At 36.3% G+C, this 18,826-nt stretch overlaps 1 protein-coding gene across 1 annotated transcript in view; it reads right to left on the bottom strand.

Annotated features, from left to right (window-relative positions):
• Positions 1-656: 656 nt before the first annotated feature.
• Positions 657-18,826, bottom strand: part of INPP5D (inositol polyphosphate-5-phosphatase D) — a 77,207-nt gene continuing 59,037 nt past the window's right edge. Inside the window, exons 16-28 of the mRNA XM_070945255.1 lie at positions 18,263-18,371; positions 17,712-17,800; positions 17,464-17,545; positions 15,875-15,964; positions 15,645-15,758; positions 13,887-13,969; positions 11,811-11,898; positions 10,623-10,772; positions 8,088-8,184; positions 5,998-6,114; positions 2,522-2,773; positions 1,446-2,010; positions 657-700 (exon numbers count right to left, since the gene is read on the bottom strand). Coding sequence (XP_070801356.1) covers positions 698-700; positions 1,446-2,010; positions 2,522-2,773; positions 5,998-6,114; positions 8,088-8,184; positions 10,623-10,772; positions 11,811-11,898; positions 13,887-13,969; positions 15,645-15,758; positions 15,875-15,964; positions 17,464-17,545; positions 17,712-17,800; positions 18,263-18,371 — 1,839 coding nt within the window. The 3' untranslated portion in view covers positions 657-697. The remainder of the gene's footprint in view (positions 701-1,445; positions 2,011-2,521; positions 2,774-5,997; positions 6,115-8,087; positions 8,185-10,622; positions 10,773-11,810; positions 11,899-13,886; positions 13,970-15,644; positions 15,759-15,874; positions 15,965-17,463; positions 17,546-17,711; positions 17,801-18,262; positions 18,372-18,826) is intronic.

The raw sequence follows: 18,826 nt of genomic DNA, 5'->3' as shown, positions 1-18,826 counted from the left end.
ATATGTATACTATATAAAGCAAACTACAAGACCTACACACACACACACACACACACACACACACACACATTAAATCTTTCTGGAACGTTTCAGTTCCTCAAGTGTACTGCTCTTTATTCACATTATAAATAAAAAACAAGGAATTATCTGGAAAATAAGGCAGTCATTGATAGATTTATGGTCCAAAGGAAATTTTATAGTTGAAAATTCATACTCACTGTGTTCTCTTAAAGAACCAAGTTACACTTTGTGCATGGTCAGAAATTATACACGTTTGGTTTTTATTCCTCCTCAATAAACCACCAAGTAAAAATATCTAGAAATATATATTTTGTCTTAATCTGCAACATACCGTAGTAATCTGAATAATACCTTCACATGTATCCAACTGATATAATTTCCAATTCCCATAATTATTCACAACTTTCTTGCCCTTGAAGGAATTGACAAAGTTTTAAGCTTTACAGCACTCATTCATCTCAGTCTTTTAAAATCAATTTTGGTCTTAATTAATTTTACCTTATGTTTCATAATGAGTACTACCATAGGAGAGAGAGGCAGAAAGATTTATTCTTGTTTAAACATTCAACTACATGGCTTGTGTACCAAGTAAAAGGATATTAAGAGTATTTCTGAGAAATGTTTATGCTATTCCTTTTCAGGATTCATCTGCGTTTTTCATCAGTGATAGTTTCTTTCACTAGAAAGACAAGAATAATATCCATCTTTATGACAGAATAATCAATGAAAAGTTACATTGCTCAGCAACAGGCAACACACATTTAACTTCCTTGTCTCTATCAGTTCACAGGGAGATGCTTTTATTTCAGCCATATCACTCTCCTCAATTAACAAAGACTACTTAGTTGTCTGTACATCTGTTTAAGTGTGCAAAAAAGTACACTTGTGTTCTACATTGCAAAAGGCAGTATTATCTCCATTAAACTTAGAGATATTTAAAGATTATGTTGTTATGATCACCTGGTTTAGCATATTAGTTTACAAGAGCTAATGAAATGTGTCAGATGCTGACCAGCAGAAAACTGAGTGCTATTTGCTTAGTTTACAAAAAGAAATAAAAATATCCCATAGTAAATTGTCTTACTACTGCCACTGTTTCAAATTATCTCCTCAAAGATTTGTGCCAACTTTTTCCTTGATTGGATTCGAACAAATTATTATTGGAATTGTTATATGGTTCCAGAGAAAGTACCATAGCTTACTTCCATTTTATATAAAAAACATATATAATTATAAATATATAACAACACTGAAATAGATTTGGTTACTCAGTCACCACATACATACTCGGTATGCAAAAGCTTCCATATTCAATCATTAGCATTTCCAGATTGGGCTGAGAAAGGACCTAACCCATTTCTGAAATTCTGAAGAACTGTTTTCCTGTTTCAAACTGTACATGCTATGTACTATATTAAACTTACCGGCACAGCTGCTCTGCCAACAGTCCCATCCTCATTTTGGTGTTTCCTTTGAGATGGAAGTTCTGAGCTTTCTCGATAATCTCGGCCCTTGATGTGCTGCATATCAAGCACCACCTGGCTTTTAGATGGAAGAGGTGGTTTATTCTGCACTCCTTCAGACCTTGTTAATTTAATGGGATTCTTGAAAGTTGACAGAGAAGGATCTAAATTGGAACAAGGCTTCTGTTTGTTTTGAATCTTTTCCTTCCCTGTACTGTTTTCCTCAGATTGATTGGAACAGGTATAAGAACGAAATCTCTGTGTGGGGACAAGGAAAGGTGGGGAGGATTGTTGCTTGCAAGGTTTGTTGCCATCAGTCTCTTGTAGCTTGGTGAAAGGAAAGTTTTGATCAGGAATGGTTGGGAGTTCTTTCCGGGAGACCTTAAACAATTCCTGTTCTCTCTTAAATAGAAGCTTGTCCTTGGATTTTGTGAAGTCATACAGAGGATTATCAATCATCTCTGGTTTTGAATATGCTTCATCTTGCAGCAATGGTTCTATCATGCTTTTCCTCACCTCACTGTACCTGCCAAGGTTAGTAAATTAAGGGAAAAAGGAAGGTTATGTAACCATTATACCAAGTTTGGAAATGTTTTGAAAAGGTTATATTAATTAATTAATTAATTCATTAATTTTTATATTAATTATTGTTCTATATTGTTGGAAAGGGAAGAGAGGCACATGGGTTTATCAACTCAATGTTCAAAAATAATTTGATTTGCCTTGGGTTTTATGCAACTTCAGTTGAATAGATTTGGCATGATTTCATCTTTGGCAGCACAGTGACTGGAGCTGGCCAAGGAAGGATTCGAAATGATGGTGAATGCATATGAAAATAAAATACTGATTAAGCCAAAAAATAGAAATACTGGAGTTCATAAATAGCAGTGACTATAGTTCTCCTGTTATATAATCCTGTTGCCTGAACTCTAGAAATAAAATGGTCTGTTGAATGGTCTGCTAAAGAACAAGCAAAATATGGGAAATCTAGGCCATCTCAGTGGTCTAAATTTAGACCCAGGTTGTATAAAACTTACAGTTGATCTTTTCGATTAGTTGCAAAAGGAGCAGTAACTCTTGGAGATCCAGGAGACAGAGTAGAAGGTGTAGTAGGAGATTCTAATCCCAATAGTGGAGTATTATCTTTTGGCTGTAGATCGTAATTCCAAAGGGTAGGTTGTTGATCTGGTGAAGGGATCTGCTTAAACTGGGTTGTTGCAGTGAATGGTTGAGAGGCAGCAGCCATCCGTAAGAAGCTGGCATTGTTGGTCTCTGAGGGCACTGTGTTCCTGAGGAAAAGTTAAGAGTAAGACAAATGAATAATTATGATAGAATGCATAGCTATTCTGGAGACATTTGGAGGAGTTAAGGCAAAGTCAATTTGCACTTCTTTTTAATGCTTTTTTTATTTGCTAGGCTTAAAATGTGTTTTACAGTCACAGCATAATTTCTCTGAGGTCATTTCTGTTGGTCTCAACACAAAAATTCGAGAACAGGATTATTGGATCCATTTGATTAAGTTCTTGGGCCCAGACATGGGACGAAGAGCAATGGTCACAAAAGGAGATGACCATCAGAATCTGAATTAGAGAGTATCAGAATCTGAACTGGAGAGTACAGCCTTCCTGGAAACCTCCGACACTCACCTACTGTGATATTGTTTTGGAGGCACAGCTCTGCAATAGTTCTGCTCTATCTTTGGTGGTGTTTCCAGTCAGGTGATCAAGCCCATGTTTCAGGGGTGCAATTCAGCAAGTTCTGACAGGTTCTGGAGAACGGTAGCGGAAATTTTGAGTAGTTCAGAGAAGCGGCAAATACCACCTCTGGCTGGCCCCAGAGTGGGGTGGGAATGGAGATTTTGCAATATCCTTCCCCCAGGAGTGGGGTGGGAATGGAGATTTTGCAATATCCTTCCCTTGCCATGCCCACCAAGCCACGCCCACCAAGCCACACAATGCCCACCAAGCCACTCCCACAGAACCAGTAGTAAAAAAAAATTGAATTCCACCTCTGCCATGATTGCTCTAGTATAGGAGTCATTTGTAGGAACCATACCGGTCATTTGTCTCTCTCATACTTTTAACATCTATATGAAACCTTTGGGAGATATCAGTTTGGGTTCTGTAATCCAGAAGATGGAAATGATGTTTGAAAAATGATATTTTTCAAAATATCAGTTACTGTTACAGTAACTGTAGGAGGAGCATATCTATGATTAGGTGATTCTCTTGCACTTGCAGCTCCTGCCTAGCTTTGGCTGGTATACAAGTTGCAGTCTTAATACCTGGAAATAGCAAGTAATTTCTTTATCACCACATAGTTGGACTATTGCAACATGCCTTTCTTTGAAGACAATATGGAAACTAGAATTGGCATAGAAAGTAGAAGATAGGCTGCTAGTGGATAAAACCTGTTATTGCAAAATAACACTATTTTGTGGGTGCACTGATTACTAGTGGACCACCAGACTCAATTCAAAGTAGTGGTTATTGGCTATAAAGCTACATATGAAGTGGGGCTAAATTACATCAGAGACTTCCCAACCTGAGTCTGCACATCCTGTGCAGACACTATGAAAAACAATCTGCTTAGGGTGTTACTTTGTAGAAGGTCTTCGAACCAGTGGTGAAATGTAAAATTTGTTACTACCGGTTCTGTGGGCATGGCTTGGTGGTGAGGTGGGCGTGGCCAGCTTTTTTTTTTTTTTTTTACTTTTAAAACCATTTTTTCTACAACCTCTTTGGCTGAAGAGGTTGTAAAAAAAACGCTTTTAAAGCCTCTGACGATCCCAGCTGACTTGCCTGATCAGCAGAGGCTTTTTTTTTTTAACTTTTAAAAGCATTTTTTCGGCCAAAGCTCAGCTGGGCAATGGGGGGGGTTGGGATTTTTGCTATTGGTTCTCCAAACCACCTGCCTCCATCGCTACCGGATCGGGCGATCCGGTCCGAACCGGGAACATTTCACCCCTGCTTTGAACCATAAAATAGGCCCGCATTTGGGCTCCTTCACTTTTAGCATCCAGGAAGACATTGAATGCCTTATCTTCTGAAGGGACATTTAGAATTTAGCTGAGAATCATTGGACAATCTTTTTGTTATTGTTTTATCATGGTTTTAATGGAATGTTAAATGAGATAGATCAGGGGTGTCAAACTGGCGGTCTGTGGGCCAGAAGTGTCACATGCAGCAACGCCCAGCCCAGCTCTGTGAAGGGAAAAAATGTGGAACGTCACGTGACAGCAACGTGATGCTGCGAGTCTGACACCTGTGAGATAGATGATAGATGGATAGGCGGATGGGCAGGCAGATAGACAGGCAGGCAGCACCACCTATAATTGTTGGTGATGTTGTTATTTTGATAAGGAACATTACCCGTTCCAGTGTAGACTGAAATATCATTTTCACTGGTGACTAACTTAAAGAAGAAGGTGAAGAAACAGCAGTTTCTAGTTAAAGGGGGAGCATTGTTCCAAGTGGAACACTCTTCTTGATTTAAATTACTTCAAATCTTATGAAAGTGAGAAATAATGAAGAGACAGTGTCAATAGCTTCCTCACTTTTTTTAGCTTTATGGTGTTTTTCTGGCCAATTGTACTATATTTTGCTCACAGATTTTTATTGGAATATACATTAGGGATATGCACTTTTTCCTGGCCGAAAATCTGTACCTGCTATTTGTACCTGATGACAATCTGGGGACTGTACTCCAAAATGTACTGGTTGAGGCAAAAACAAAATGACTTCATTTCATTTCATGTACATCTACTTTTAATTAACATAAATAGTGTAAATATTTCCAGTCATGTTTTTCTTATTTCATTTTCTGTCCCATTGAAAGTTATCTCCACTATGTATTGATAGTTATATATGAAGCTGCACCTAAGGCTTTTGGAAGCCACAAATGGCCTTGGGCCTCAGGTTTTACAGGTAACCCTCGACTCACAAACATTGGTTTAGTGACCATTTAAAGTTACAACGGCACTGAAAAAAAGTGACTTATGACTGTTTGTCACACTTAACCATTGCAGCGCCCCTTGGTTATGTGATCAGATTTTGGCAACTTGCATGTATTTATGATGGTCGAATTGTTCCAGGGTCCTGTGATCACCTTTTGAGATCTTCTGACAAGCAAAGTCAATGGGGAAGCCAGATTCACTTATCAACCGTGTGACAAACTTAGCTGTAGTGATTCACTTAACAACTGTGGCAAGAAAAGTTTTAAAATGGAGCAAAACTCACTTAATAAATGTCTCACTTAGCAACAAATTTTGGGCTCAACTGTGGACATAAATCAAAGACTACCTGTATACAATTTCTTCACTTGAAGAGAAAAAATAAATTCATATTATAAATTTGAACTTTTGCTGACAGTTCAGCCATAAAGCGGATAAAATGAAAAGTAAGAGCAAGTTTATGTCTTATTTAAGTATTATGCTATCTGTTCATTTAGTTAATTGTGGTGTAAATAGTAAATATACAATGAGGCTTCCTCAGAGGTAAAGTTCTGTGCTTACCATCCAATATCATCTCTACAAGGCTCATCAAGAGTTACTGCAGTTCCACGAAACCGAGCAATGGCGGCTGCTTCTTTAGCTACCAAATGAGTGGATCTTCTGTTGGAAATAGTAACCCTTTCAGGGAAAATACAAGTTAGAGAATTTTGAAATTTTCTGAAAGATAATATTTTCATATCACATTTTTTAAACATCAGTGAACAATGAAACAATTAGAAGTCTTAAAACCTTGACGACTTACAAGAATGGCCTCAAATATGTCTAAATATATGTTCAGTCTTTATGTATTAGTACAGTACATATTTGTTATATTAATAGCTTGCATTTCCTCCAGGAGCTCAAGGCAAAATTACCCATTGAACTTCCTAGACGGGGGTGAATCTGAACATGGACATCAGTCCAGCCTTTTGCAACATTTTAAACCATCATTCAAATACTATTATTGCAGGGGTGAAATGTAAAATTTGTTACTACTGGTTCTGTGGGCGTGGCTTGATGGGGGGATAATGTGACTGGGTGGGCGTGGCCAACTTTTTTTTTTAACTTTTCAAAGCATTTTTTCTAATGCTTTGAAAAGCCTCTGCCGATCAGGAAACTCAGCTGGGATAGTCAGAGAGGCATTTTAAAAAATACCTCTCTGCCGATCAGGAAACTCAGCTAGGATCGTCAGAAAGGCTTTTTTAAAAATACCTTTCTGCAGATCAGGAAACTCAGCTGGGATTGTCAGAGACTTTTCAAAGCATTTTTTTTTACCACCTCTTCGGCCAAGAGGTTGCAGAAAAAAATGCTTTGAAAAGCCTCTGACTATCCCAGCTGAGCCGCGCGATCATCAGATTTTTGTCGGAAGCCGCGCGATCATCAGATTTTTGTCGGAAGAGGTTGTAGAAAAAATGCTTTTAAAAGTTAAAAAAAAAAGCCTCTGATGATCCTGCGGCTCAGCTGGGCATGGTGGGGGGGGCAGGGATTTTTGCTACCGGTTCTCCGAACCACCCGCCATCATCGTTACCAGATTGGGAGATCCGGTCCGAACCGGGAGCATTTCACCCCTGTATTATTGAAAACTGGATTGAGTGGCACTAAATAAACACAGAAAAAAATTTAGAAAGAGAATTAAAAAAAATACTCTCATTTAAAATGACAGAGAATTCTGTTAAAACTCATAGCTAATGCTATGACTATAAACTATATTTACAAAGAAAGCAGTCCCATATGTTTGAGAGAATCTGACAGATTCTCTCATTTCTGGTGAGAAGATAAAGTAAATAGATGGCTGTAGTACTATGTCTTTAAGGAATATTTCATGATTACAGAACAAAAAATTATGTTCCGTCTTATAATTAGTGTTAAATGAGGTGAGAATGAAAACATATTATGTAAAAAAATACTACTATTCTTGTTGACAGCTGTGAGACAAACAACTGCTAAAAATTGGGAAGATGAACATTGAAATTGCTGAATTGAGGTCACAGAGATGTGGGATATAGCAGTTACAAAAAACTTGATTAAAGATGATTAATGTTCTGGGATCAACATGAAAAAATTAGTGTTGTACTATCTATATCAACAATCAAAATAGTCCTAAATTATTGGTATGCCATGGATCACATTAAAACATACTAAAAAATATTTTGGGTATAATATTTTTCCAAATATTAATATCTCAGTCTTTCTCCAATGATAACCTTGGGTTTCCTCGGAAAAAATATTTGACATTTTTCATTATATTTTCATTATCTGCCAGGTAAGGATCTATGGAACCAACTTTCTTAGTTCTTTACTTCCCTATATTGTACTATGTCTATAGTATATTCCATTACAGACTATATCTATAGTATAATATAGGCAAGTAAAGAACTAGGAAAGTTGGTTCCATGGATTCTTACCTGGCAGATAATAAAAATATAATGAAGAATGTCAAATATTTTTTCTAAGGAAACCCAAGGTTATCACTGGAGAAAGAGTGAGATACTAATATTTGGAAAAATATTAGACTGTAGTGCAGTTTATAATGCAGTTGCATTATATAGTGCAATATAGATGTAGTGTATCAATCATGTTTGCATATAGACAATTAGTTGTCTTCAACCTACTTGTTGATTTGTTCCCATTCTTTGGCATGGTCTATACAGGTCACGCCTCTGATTGATTTTTGTCCAGCAGTTTCATCTCGCTCAGTTTTCACAAAATCTGAAGGCAAATAGATCCAAATGAAATATCAGTGCTTTTTTATACCTTTATAATGCTATAATCATCACTAAATAAATCTAAAGTATTCATGAAGTATACATTTAACTTAAGGTCTAAATGACCATTGTGGCTGACCTGTACAGTGAAAATAAGAAAAGTACATCTGGGATACTATAGGTCAAATAAAACTACTACACTCTGAGAAGGCCTAACTGCTGCCTGAGAGAGTGGTAAGCAGGAAGCAATTTGAAATCAGACACTAAAAACTGCCAACTGTGCAACTTCTCATTCACCTCAGATGGAGCATGAGTATCTCACAGGCCATTCCATATTTGGGTAAGCAACATTATGCACAGTGCAGAAAAAGAGTAAGTGGTGAGCAAATGAAGTTAAGAGCAGGAGAATGGAAATCTAACTAACTCTTGTTTATACCAATTCCAATCACTATGCTTTCTATATCTTTTCTATCTTTACAAACCATACTTGCTTCTACCACATCTGTATACTAATTCATATATTGCTTTTTTGTTCTTTAAACTTTCACCTCTTTTTTGAGGATCTCATCAACTCCATTCAAGATCTTTCTTGATCCTTCTTTGTTCTTGATCCATTTACTTTTCTTTCACTATTATTTGTTTCATTCTTCTTACGTGGCAAAACCACCTCAGTTCTTTCATATTAGCTATTTCACTTTTGTATTCAATCCACATTCATTCATCATCTATTCGCATTTTTATCTCATCTTGTTTTACTGCACACACATTCAACTGATATATTTTGACTGCATTCAATATATTCTTTGTAGCATATCCAAAATCTATGTCACAATGTTGGATGAAGAAACATGGTTGTTGTTTTTTTTTTTTTTACGACCTTATAATCTCTTAATGCGGAATAGAGTTGGGGCGACTGAATGGAGTTGAGTGTTTGTTGGCTGGATGTTCTTCCTGATGCCTACATGGAGTTTGAAGCAGATATTTTCTCTTTGTGTCCTGAGAGAGAAATATCTGCTGCTACCTAGGATTGAATTCTCAACCTTCTGAGTGGGAGACAGGTGCCTTCCCCACTAGGTCCCCACACCACTCACAAAGGAAAATGCTCTTATACACAGCCATTTTCACTTCTTTCATTGTAACATACTATCTACTGTCACTCGCTTTCCACCACTGTTTGCATGTTTTAAAAACTTTCCACTTTAGCATCTTAATTTTCTGTAAATATTCTACTAAACTGCACAAATTCATCTACTTCCTCTCCCTTTTTTTGCCATGTATGTGCATCATACAGTCATGCACTGTGTATTCTCTATTAATTGCAATTACTTTAATCTTCGATTCATTAATTCAGATACTTATTCCTCTTGGAATGCAAACATTCAGTACAAATCATTAAGGATTTCAGTTAACAACATGATATAATTTGTATTAGAAGTATAATATTTTCTCATCTTTAACCAGTATTGTATATCTCTAACCCCTCGCCACAAGCAAGCATAGCTTGTGTATTTATCCAGAATACATTGAACAGTCAAGGGGATATTACAGAATGCCTCTTCCTTCCTGCTCAATGTTGACTCGTTCACTGTGCATTCTATTTATTTTTATAATACTTTATTTCCATCATATATTGTTGTTCCCATACCTAAACTTCAATTACCATATATCCATGTAAAGTATTTCATAATTCAAACTTTATTTAACATTTTTCTAATCTTTTTCTGTCCATAGTGTCACATATGAAACATATTACATATTTATATTGCAGATAGTCAAGCAGGGCTCTCTTCCTCTCATTTGTTTGGAAGCAGGAAGGGAAGGCTAAAACTAGATCCTGTACATTTCTATGTACCCAAGGTCATTGTTTTGATAATGAGAAATGTTTTTATTGCTAAAAATGCTTGTTTTAATGGCATAATCTTTTCAATCATTCTAATTCCTTCCTTTCCCATATTTGCTATTCGTCGGTCTTTATGGAATGAGTATACAACTCTGATGTCACCACTCTGACAAGCTTCATCCGTACCTAAACTCTACACAGATTATTTCTAAGGAGGTGAATAACCTTCTTAGGTTATTGATTTCTATCCTTCCACCAGCTTGCTGAACATCTTTTCCTTGAGCCATATTACATGCTTACAATCTTTCACAAACATTTATGGGAATTTCCCCATAAATTGCAGGCGACAGCTTAGTTTTCTAGTGCAGCCAAGTTCATATCTTGAACTAGGCATATGTGTTAAACAAGCCCAGGTCAATTGTCCAGCACCATAGAGGGAGTCTGGAATGGATCAACACTAGTTTATGAAACAAGTCTTATAACCCACTCTCTTACATAACCATTTTTGCCTGGTTTTCGCTACTAGAAAAACAAAAACAGCTCTTTCAGACTCAATTGCCCTTCTTGGCCAAAAGTATGACTGGATTGGAGTACTGGCTTACCATATAATTTTTCTCTCTGTTTCCCTTGGGATGTCTGTAGCTTGAATTGACCTTGGAAGATCCCTGTCTTTTCTCCATGGTGTGTCAACACAGTTTGAATAGGGACTTGAGATTCTGCAGCTCCACTTCGAAGAGCGATGCAGCCTTCACCTAAAGAACAGTAAGGGACTTGATTTCTATCAGATAACAAGGGGCAATTGTTGTTATTTTTTACTCACACATAACTAATGAATCAGGGACGCAGTGGCTAAGACGCTGACCTTGAATCCCTAGTGCCCCGTAATGGGGTGAACTCCCGTTACTTGTCTCAGCTTCTGCCAACCTAGTAGTTCGAAAGCACATAAAAAATACAAGTAGAAAAATAGGGACCACCTTTGGTGGGAAGGTAACAGTATTCCATGTGCCTTTGGCATTTAGACATGCCAGCCACATGACCATGGAGACATCTTCAGACAGTGCTGGTTCTTCGGCTTTGAAATGGTGATGAGCACTGCCCCCTAGAGTCAGGAATGACTAGCACATATGTGCAAGGGGAACCTTTACCTTTTTAACTAATGAATCGGGAATATATCTGAATCACATACATTCTTCCTTAAGACTCAGAGAGTAGACTTGCATAGAATTACACTGAATGCAAAACAATGTGCAAAGGACATACCGGTAGAAGCATATGGAGTAATGATAGTTGTGATTAATTCCCAGAGGTATTTTGCTGTTAGAAGATAGATAGATTCTGGGACTAAGTGTTGGTCAGAAGTAGAGAGATTCCATATTGCTTCCTAAACTGCTCATCTCCCCTACTGCTCTTGCCTGCTTTTTAAGACACGTTCAGAAATTCCAGTCCAGACAGCAATAGGTTAGCAATGGGCTAAGTTGATGAATGAAAAGAAGGACTAGGGGTGACATGATAGCAGTATTCCAGTATTTGAGGGGCTACCACAAAGAACATCAACTTATTTTCCAAAGAACCGGAAGGCAAGGCAAGAAACAATGGATGAAGACTAATCAAGGAGAGAAGCAACCTGGAATTAAGGAGAAACTTCCTAACAGTGAAGACAATTAACCAATGGAAAAAGCTTGCCTTCGGAAGTTGTAGGTGCTTGATCAGTGGAGGTTTTTAAGAAAATACTGGACATCCACTTGCCTGAAATTGTATGGGGTATTAGCATACGTTTGTTTAAATCTTACCATAGGATTCATCACTGTCTGAAGATTTAATGCAAATCAAAATGTGTTGGTCTAGCAGATATTCCGGGTCTGAAATAATTGGAGTTAGCTGCAAAGAAAACTCAAGAATTCAGTAAAACTAGAGGAAGAAATATATTTATGAAATCTAATACTAGTAAACAGTTCAGTATCTATTTCTATGAAGTGTCTACACTTAAGTTGCTCTCATATGCATTGTACATAAACTGAGGTAAGTAAGTAAGTTCTGGATTTCAAGTGTTTTTTCCCCCTGGTCAAATATGTGCAAAATGTGTATTTTTTGCTCTTGATGATTTGTCTTATTTTCCGTTATACTAAATTATACTGGCAGAAGGACATATATACTTGACAACTACTCTTGGATCCTGTACCTGCAGGGATGTATTTCTCCAAATTTAGTCAGTTACACTTACTTTATATAGTTCACCTAAAATAAAAGAACTAATGAATTCTGGGAATTTAGAAGTATACAGTATAGTGTGTTGAGTTAGTTCAATGTCACAGCTAAAAGAGCCTTAGATGGAAATGGGTGTCCATCATTCAGAACATCTTGTTGAACTGAAGAAGAAGAACTCACTAGGTTTCTTCCAAATTTTAATGTTGGAATCTGGAATGTAACACAAATGAAATTAACTAGACTTCTTAGATTTTCTTGGCAGTGCTTAACTGGAAATCCTCTTGAAGGCACCAGCTTGAATTTCATTTTAACATGTTCTTTCAAGCAATTTATTCACCATGTGTTCATTTAATCTGAGGATTTGAAACAAGAATCCAAAAAAGCTTTCTGTACTCTATTTTACTTCTTTCCAAACTAATGTCCTCCATTACAGGACATCTTGATACAGCCTCAAGAGATAGCAATTCTGTTCTAAAGTATTTAAAGAGGTTCAAACTGGGAAAACTGACTTATCTGAAACATGGAATTGTGATTGGTCTAAGTGTTGTAATAGTCATCCTCATCATGGTAGAACATGTGGCCAAAGACAGAATGGAATGGTTAAAACAATGCCCCACCATTACTAAAGGGCATAAATAACCATGAAAAATCATGAAAAGAGTATCATGCTGAACCCAGCTCTCTTTCCCAGTTAAAATTCATTTTCTGTGTAGCTGGTAAGCCTGTGCTCAAAAAATGAAGTGTTCTTCAAAGAAGTATCATCTGACAGTCATTATGAAAAATCCTTTTCAAGTACTGAAGGACAGATGCCTCTGCAGTAGCCAAGCATCTGGCCTCATCTTCAGCCCAAGCCAAAATGACTCTGGAGAGTAATATACAGTAGCTACAGGGCCTAAAATTGTCAATGGGAACTGAACAGATCTCAATCCCTATCTACGCCAGCGATTATTTGATCAGTGAATCATGCAGATTATATTCATGGCAAAAATTGTGTCATTTTGGTGTCAGGATAAGAAGAGAAACTTTCAGAAAAGCCAGAATGACTTTAAGTTGGGCTGGGAATGGGACAGAGGTGTGGGGCGTACCAGAAATCATTTTTTAAAACAGCTGACCATATGACAGAAATAATTGTCATGGTATGTTCATAGGATGGCAAGGGAGAGAAAGCTCTTATTGAAAGTGTCTGACCATGTGGTGTGGATAAGGCAGAAACCTTGGCGCACATCTTTTTGTACAGACGTACATAACCCAGGATGGCCCCTCATTATGATGTAAACAATTCAAGGTGCCCCAGATAATTTTTATGCAAGCAAATTACTTGCAGATTAAGACTTTAGAATTACATGACAAGTAGCAATAATTCTGTTTGATAGGTTGCTGAGTTTGGTACTGTCTCATGGAGGAGAAGAAAGCATACAAAGATGCACATCAGCACTCTTTCCCTATAATAAGAGAATACTTTTATATTTTATATTGATTTTATATGTTTATGTAACCCGTATATATTTTCTCTTTTATTGAGGACTATCTGAAGGACTACAATAAATCTGATATTGGTCTAAGATGGGAATAAAATCCACTGGTTGATCTGCATCATTGATTGTATATGAATTAAATTAATTATTATGTAAGCTACATTCAAACAAAACCTATCAACCGACCTTAGGAAGGGCTTCGACAAATTTTACCACCAGTTCCCCTTCGTTTCCTTCCTCATTTTCTCCCTCTTGGCTCTTTACAAAGCCTGTAAAAGTGTTAGAAAAGAAAATTAGTTGCCAGCTGAAAAAGCACAAGCAATACCACAGACATTTGCAAAACTTAAAAAACAAACAAACCGTAATAAAACTTGGCAGTGAAGGGAAACTGATAATTATTCCTGTTTCTGGACAGCAGAATGGAAAGCACACTTGTGTCTTTCAGTTTATAATCCTAAATGAGTGTTTACAAAGTGCATTTCCACATGAATTTATTGGTTGTCTTCTCAATATTTTATTCCGGTTAAGAAAATCATTAGGAAGCTCAGTACTTGCATGGACAAGAAGAGAAGGAAAATATGACAGGTCTTCCTACGCCACTCAAGATAGCACAGTTGAAATTCTAATTTAAGATCCTTAACACATGGTTTCCATAGAAATATATGCAAATCTCTGTACAGCCTTTTTTGTGTGGAACGTGGTTCAGAACTATATGACATATAAATAATGAAAATGGGATAACACCCCACCCCACCCCATTCTGCAGTTTGGCCCTTTGACAAAGCACAACATAAATAACCCATTCTGGATAGATATTGTTTCAAATACAAGGAGCTCAGAATTAAGAATCCAAAAACATAATCTTAAGGACAAATGTATATTTATGTTTATAAAATCATTGCAGAACAATAATTTGATCTTGTGTGTACATATTAATTCTCGACCTTGCAAAATCACAATTACTGTTAGGCTGCAAATTTATAATGATATTAAGCTTCAGCCCTTTAATTTGGATTTCAAAGATATAAAAGATACTTATAAACAGTGATTTTTATAGCCACTGTAGAGTAAATATACCGTACGTTATATTATTTATGAACAAATATCAAATAGCCATTTAAAATGAATCATTTTTTCTCAAAACTCAGGCCAAAACAGATGGCTTCTTATGTGTTCCTCTCACAACAGTTCTGCAGATGTTCCAGGACATGTTAATTTGAAGATTTAATGTGGAAACTGGTGAACACAAAGGTTTGGTCAATTTATGAATAGGAAAGGCCCTTTTAGAAGATTCATCTAATATGGGAGAAAAATAGGCTAAAATAGGTCACAAATACACTCAAAAGCCAGAGATCTGTGACTAGGGTCAACTTTTTGCATTTATATCATATATAACTGAGGCTTGTACCTTGTCCCTGGGAGAAGTTCCACATGAATGATAATGTCTTTCGAATAGAAACTGTATAGGATTGCGTTCTCTCTCTCCCTCTCTCTCTCTCCCCCTCCCTCCCTTTCCCTTTCTCATTCTCTCTCTCTCTGTGTATATGCTTGTACATCACATGTTCAGATGTTTATATTAAATCTTTCACTTTCATCCCTTGATCTGTGTTATAAGCAAAATTGTATTATAATATCCTTTTGGATTTGGGTCTGGAAATATAAAAGTGCTTGTAAAAAATAAAATAAAACAAATAAAACAAACAAATATATTGTCTAAAAATAGTAATGAAGACCAGAGATTTTCTGCAACAAAGATTCTTGCCTTTGAAATGATAATATAAACAAAATACACTTAGAAGCTTTTAAGTAGCTTATTATTTCATACTTAATATAAATATTCAGTAAAATAGGGAATCGGATATCATCTAGAACAGTCTTATTTCTCCCATTAAACTCTTCAGTGCAATTTATAAATAACATAACAACATGAGGAACAGCACTTACTTTCTAGGCAGCTGGAGTAAAATTCAATGTAGAATTTAGTCTGTGACTTTGTCTTGAGGACAGCACTGCAATGGAGAAATTCAATCTGTCCTAGAGAGTCTGTGTACTTGTCATCTGGGGAAAAGAGGGCATATGTTAATAATAGTATTCTGCAAAATTGTTAAAGACATAAAAACAATGGTATAAAGATTTGCATTTTTACTTAAAAAGGGGGGGGGGGAAATGCTCACCATTCTTAGAAACAAACTGAGATGTGACAGCAACTTCAAATGTAGCAAAAACAGGACTATGATCACTTGTCATAATGTCAGTTGTGCATCCTATGATAGGAAAGGCAGTTAAGAGTTTGTATTCTTAACTTTCTAAGTGAGGAAATAATATGATAATTACTTGGCCTAACTGATTTTTAACAGAATAATAATATGAATCCTCCCATGTATTGTCTTTCCTAGGATTCTCCCACTTGCTGAAAAAAGTCAAAGGTACAGCATATTCTCTTTGGCATTATCTTCCTAGAGTTATCTTTTTTTTGTTCTTTCAGTATTAGACTTAAATTAATTTGTCCTCTTTGTACTACTTTTTAAATTTTATATTAGCATTTCATGTTACAGTTCTGTTTTAATTGCGAACATACATATATATATATATGTATGTATGTATGTATGTATGTGTATGTATGTATGTATGTATGTATGTATGTATGTATGTATGTATATATTCTTACTTCTTCGTAGGATTTATGTGTGTTTTTCTTCTAGCTAGGTTTTTCCTACGTAACCAAGGTTTTTCTGCAGCCCTAGCTCAGTGGATCTCAGTGGTTTTTCCTACGTAACCAAGGTTTTTCTGCAGTTTTTCTTGCAGCAGCAAGAACTTGCTGGCTGCCAGAAAGAAAAAAGCCCAGAATCGAATGGATGTGATTCCACTGAGCTAGGGCTGCAGAAAAACCTTGGTTACGTAGGAAAAACCTGGCTAGAAGAAAAACACACATAAATCTTACGAAGAAGTAAGAAAATAGATATTGTACCTTTACAGGGAGGATACATGAGATGTGGGTGTGGCTTACTGATGATGGCTAACGAGCCAGAAATAGATCTATATAAGTCTTTCACCTGGCAGCAAGAACTTGCTGGCTGCCAGAAAGAAAAAAGCCCAGAATCGAGTGGATGTGATTCCACTGAGCTAGGGCTGCAGAAAAACCTTGGTTACGTAGGAAAAGCCTGGCTAGAAGAAAAACATATACATATACATATACATATACATATACATATACATATACATATACATATACATATACATATACATATACATATACATATACATATACATATACATATACATATACATATACATATGTGTGTGTCTGTGTGTGTGTCTGTGTCTGTGTCTGTGTGTTATTAAGAGCTGATGGGGAATAACCTATAAACTGCCTAATTTCAGATCTGACCAGGAACCAAAATTCCCAAAGAAATAATTACACACACCCACACCTATGCTTTGAATATAATTTCATTTGGACATCAGACCTCAGCTACTTCACAATTTTAACTGAGGAAAATAAAATATCCTAGAAATAATTGCTACAACTGAAAACCTTTTCTGACTTAGTTTCAGTGGGGGAAGGAAGTATGCAAGGTGTATTTCTCTTACAATTATTACAGCCCATTCTGTTTCCCCCACATGTCTTAGGAGAAAGCATTTATCAAAGATAGGATGTCTCTTGTTGGGAACTTGGCAATGAAAGGCAATTCTACAAATTCTGCTCTGAATCATTTCCGCTTAAGCCAGCTTTGCTGCTATTTTCAATCTGTTATCTACCCACCATAAGACTGGCACACCACATGCACCAAGGGATATGATTTCCAGAGTACTCGATCACACCAGGATGGCAAATTGTACTTCATCTGCAAACAAAAGACAACTCAATATCAAGAACCCATCACTCTGTCTGGAGGTTGCCAAAAAGCCATTGATTTTATTTTCTTCATTGCAATGTCTATCAAAAGAGAAAATGGTGCTGGCAACAATTATCAATTGAAATGCTACAATATGCTAGAAGTTATGGCATACCCCTGTGGCTTTCTGCTTGGTGTAGACATAATTCTCCCGGGTGTTTCTTTCAAAGCGATAGGTTGGGGCAAATGTTATTTCTTCCTCCTCTGAAATAGACAGATGGCTGATTATTGTTTTAACTCGGTATCAAAAATCATTACAGCAACCTCATGCAGATCATTCTAATCGTCTCCTAGAGCAGTTTTTAGCATATATTTAGTTATTTGTGTGCAGTCCCTTACCACATGTAGCAATTTTCTTTATGCCATTACATAAAGAGGAGAGAGAATGAGAGAGACAGAAATATTGGGTTCATATATCACATAAAGCATTGTTCAGTTTACGTTTCTGCAATGATTGATCTAATTTGGTTCAGAAGGGAAACTATGGCTTAATATGAATCATAAATCAGTCTGTGATAAGTTACATTACATGATGGTATTTTTTATATCAAGTAATTACTCTGACAATAATGGATCAATTAATCCTTCAATTTTCTCTCTCTTATCAACTAATTTTTCAGGATATTTGACTCTAGGCTTAATGAATGAATCTAGTAACAATCTTACCTAACTGCAGAAACACCTTCTGATCCTTCTTTTCAATGAGGAGCTGGTCAAAATTAAGCAGTTCTGTATATTGCTGCTGTTTGATTTTCTGAACGATATTTTCTGCTTCCTGAGATGAAGGGAAGTGTTATAATTAATGTTAAACCCATGTTTCTTACATGTTTTGTTTAATAAATGGTCGATTATATATAATTAATCTAAGTACAAAAATGTGTTCAGGGTCAAACAAAATTTTATGTAAGATTGAGTCTTAACACTTGAATTCTGAAAATGTTTTAGTGTTATTTAATACCAGAGGAAATATTGCCTTCATTTCTTTTGTTTGAAGGCACTAAACCAATTTATTGTTAAGAAGACATTAGAGAAGAATGAAGGGAAAGGTTTTTTTAAAAAACAAAACTGGTTCAAAGCATTGCGGCTCCGATTTCTACTGAAGTCTTCTGTATCTGCTTATAGCTAAAACCAGAACATATAATTTATAGGACAGAAACCCACGCCATTGCTAAATCAGAATAAACTCTAATGTAGGGGAAAACACCTAGGAGGGTCTAATGCTCAGAAATT

Source organism: Pituophis catenifer, unplaced genomic scaffold (assembly GCF_029215685.1).
Source record: "Pituophis catenifer annectens isolate HBS135680 unplaced genomic scaffold, rPitCat1.0.hap2 SCAF_6, whole genome shotgun sequence".
In the NCBI taxonomy this organism is placed as follows: domain Eukaryota; kingdom Metazoa; phylum Chordata; class Lepidosauria; order Squamata; family Colubridae; genus Pituophis; species Pituophis catenifer.
Note: the sequence above shows the minus strand (reverse complement) of the source record. Positions and strands in the feature narration are given on the sequence as shown.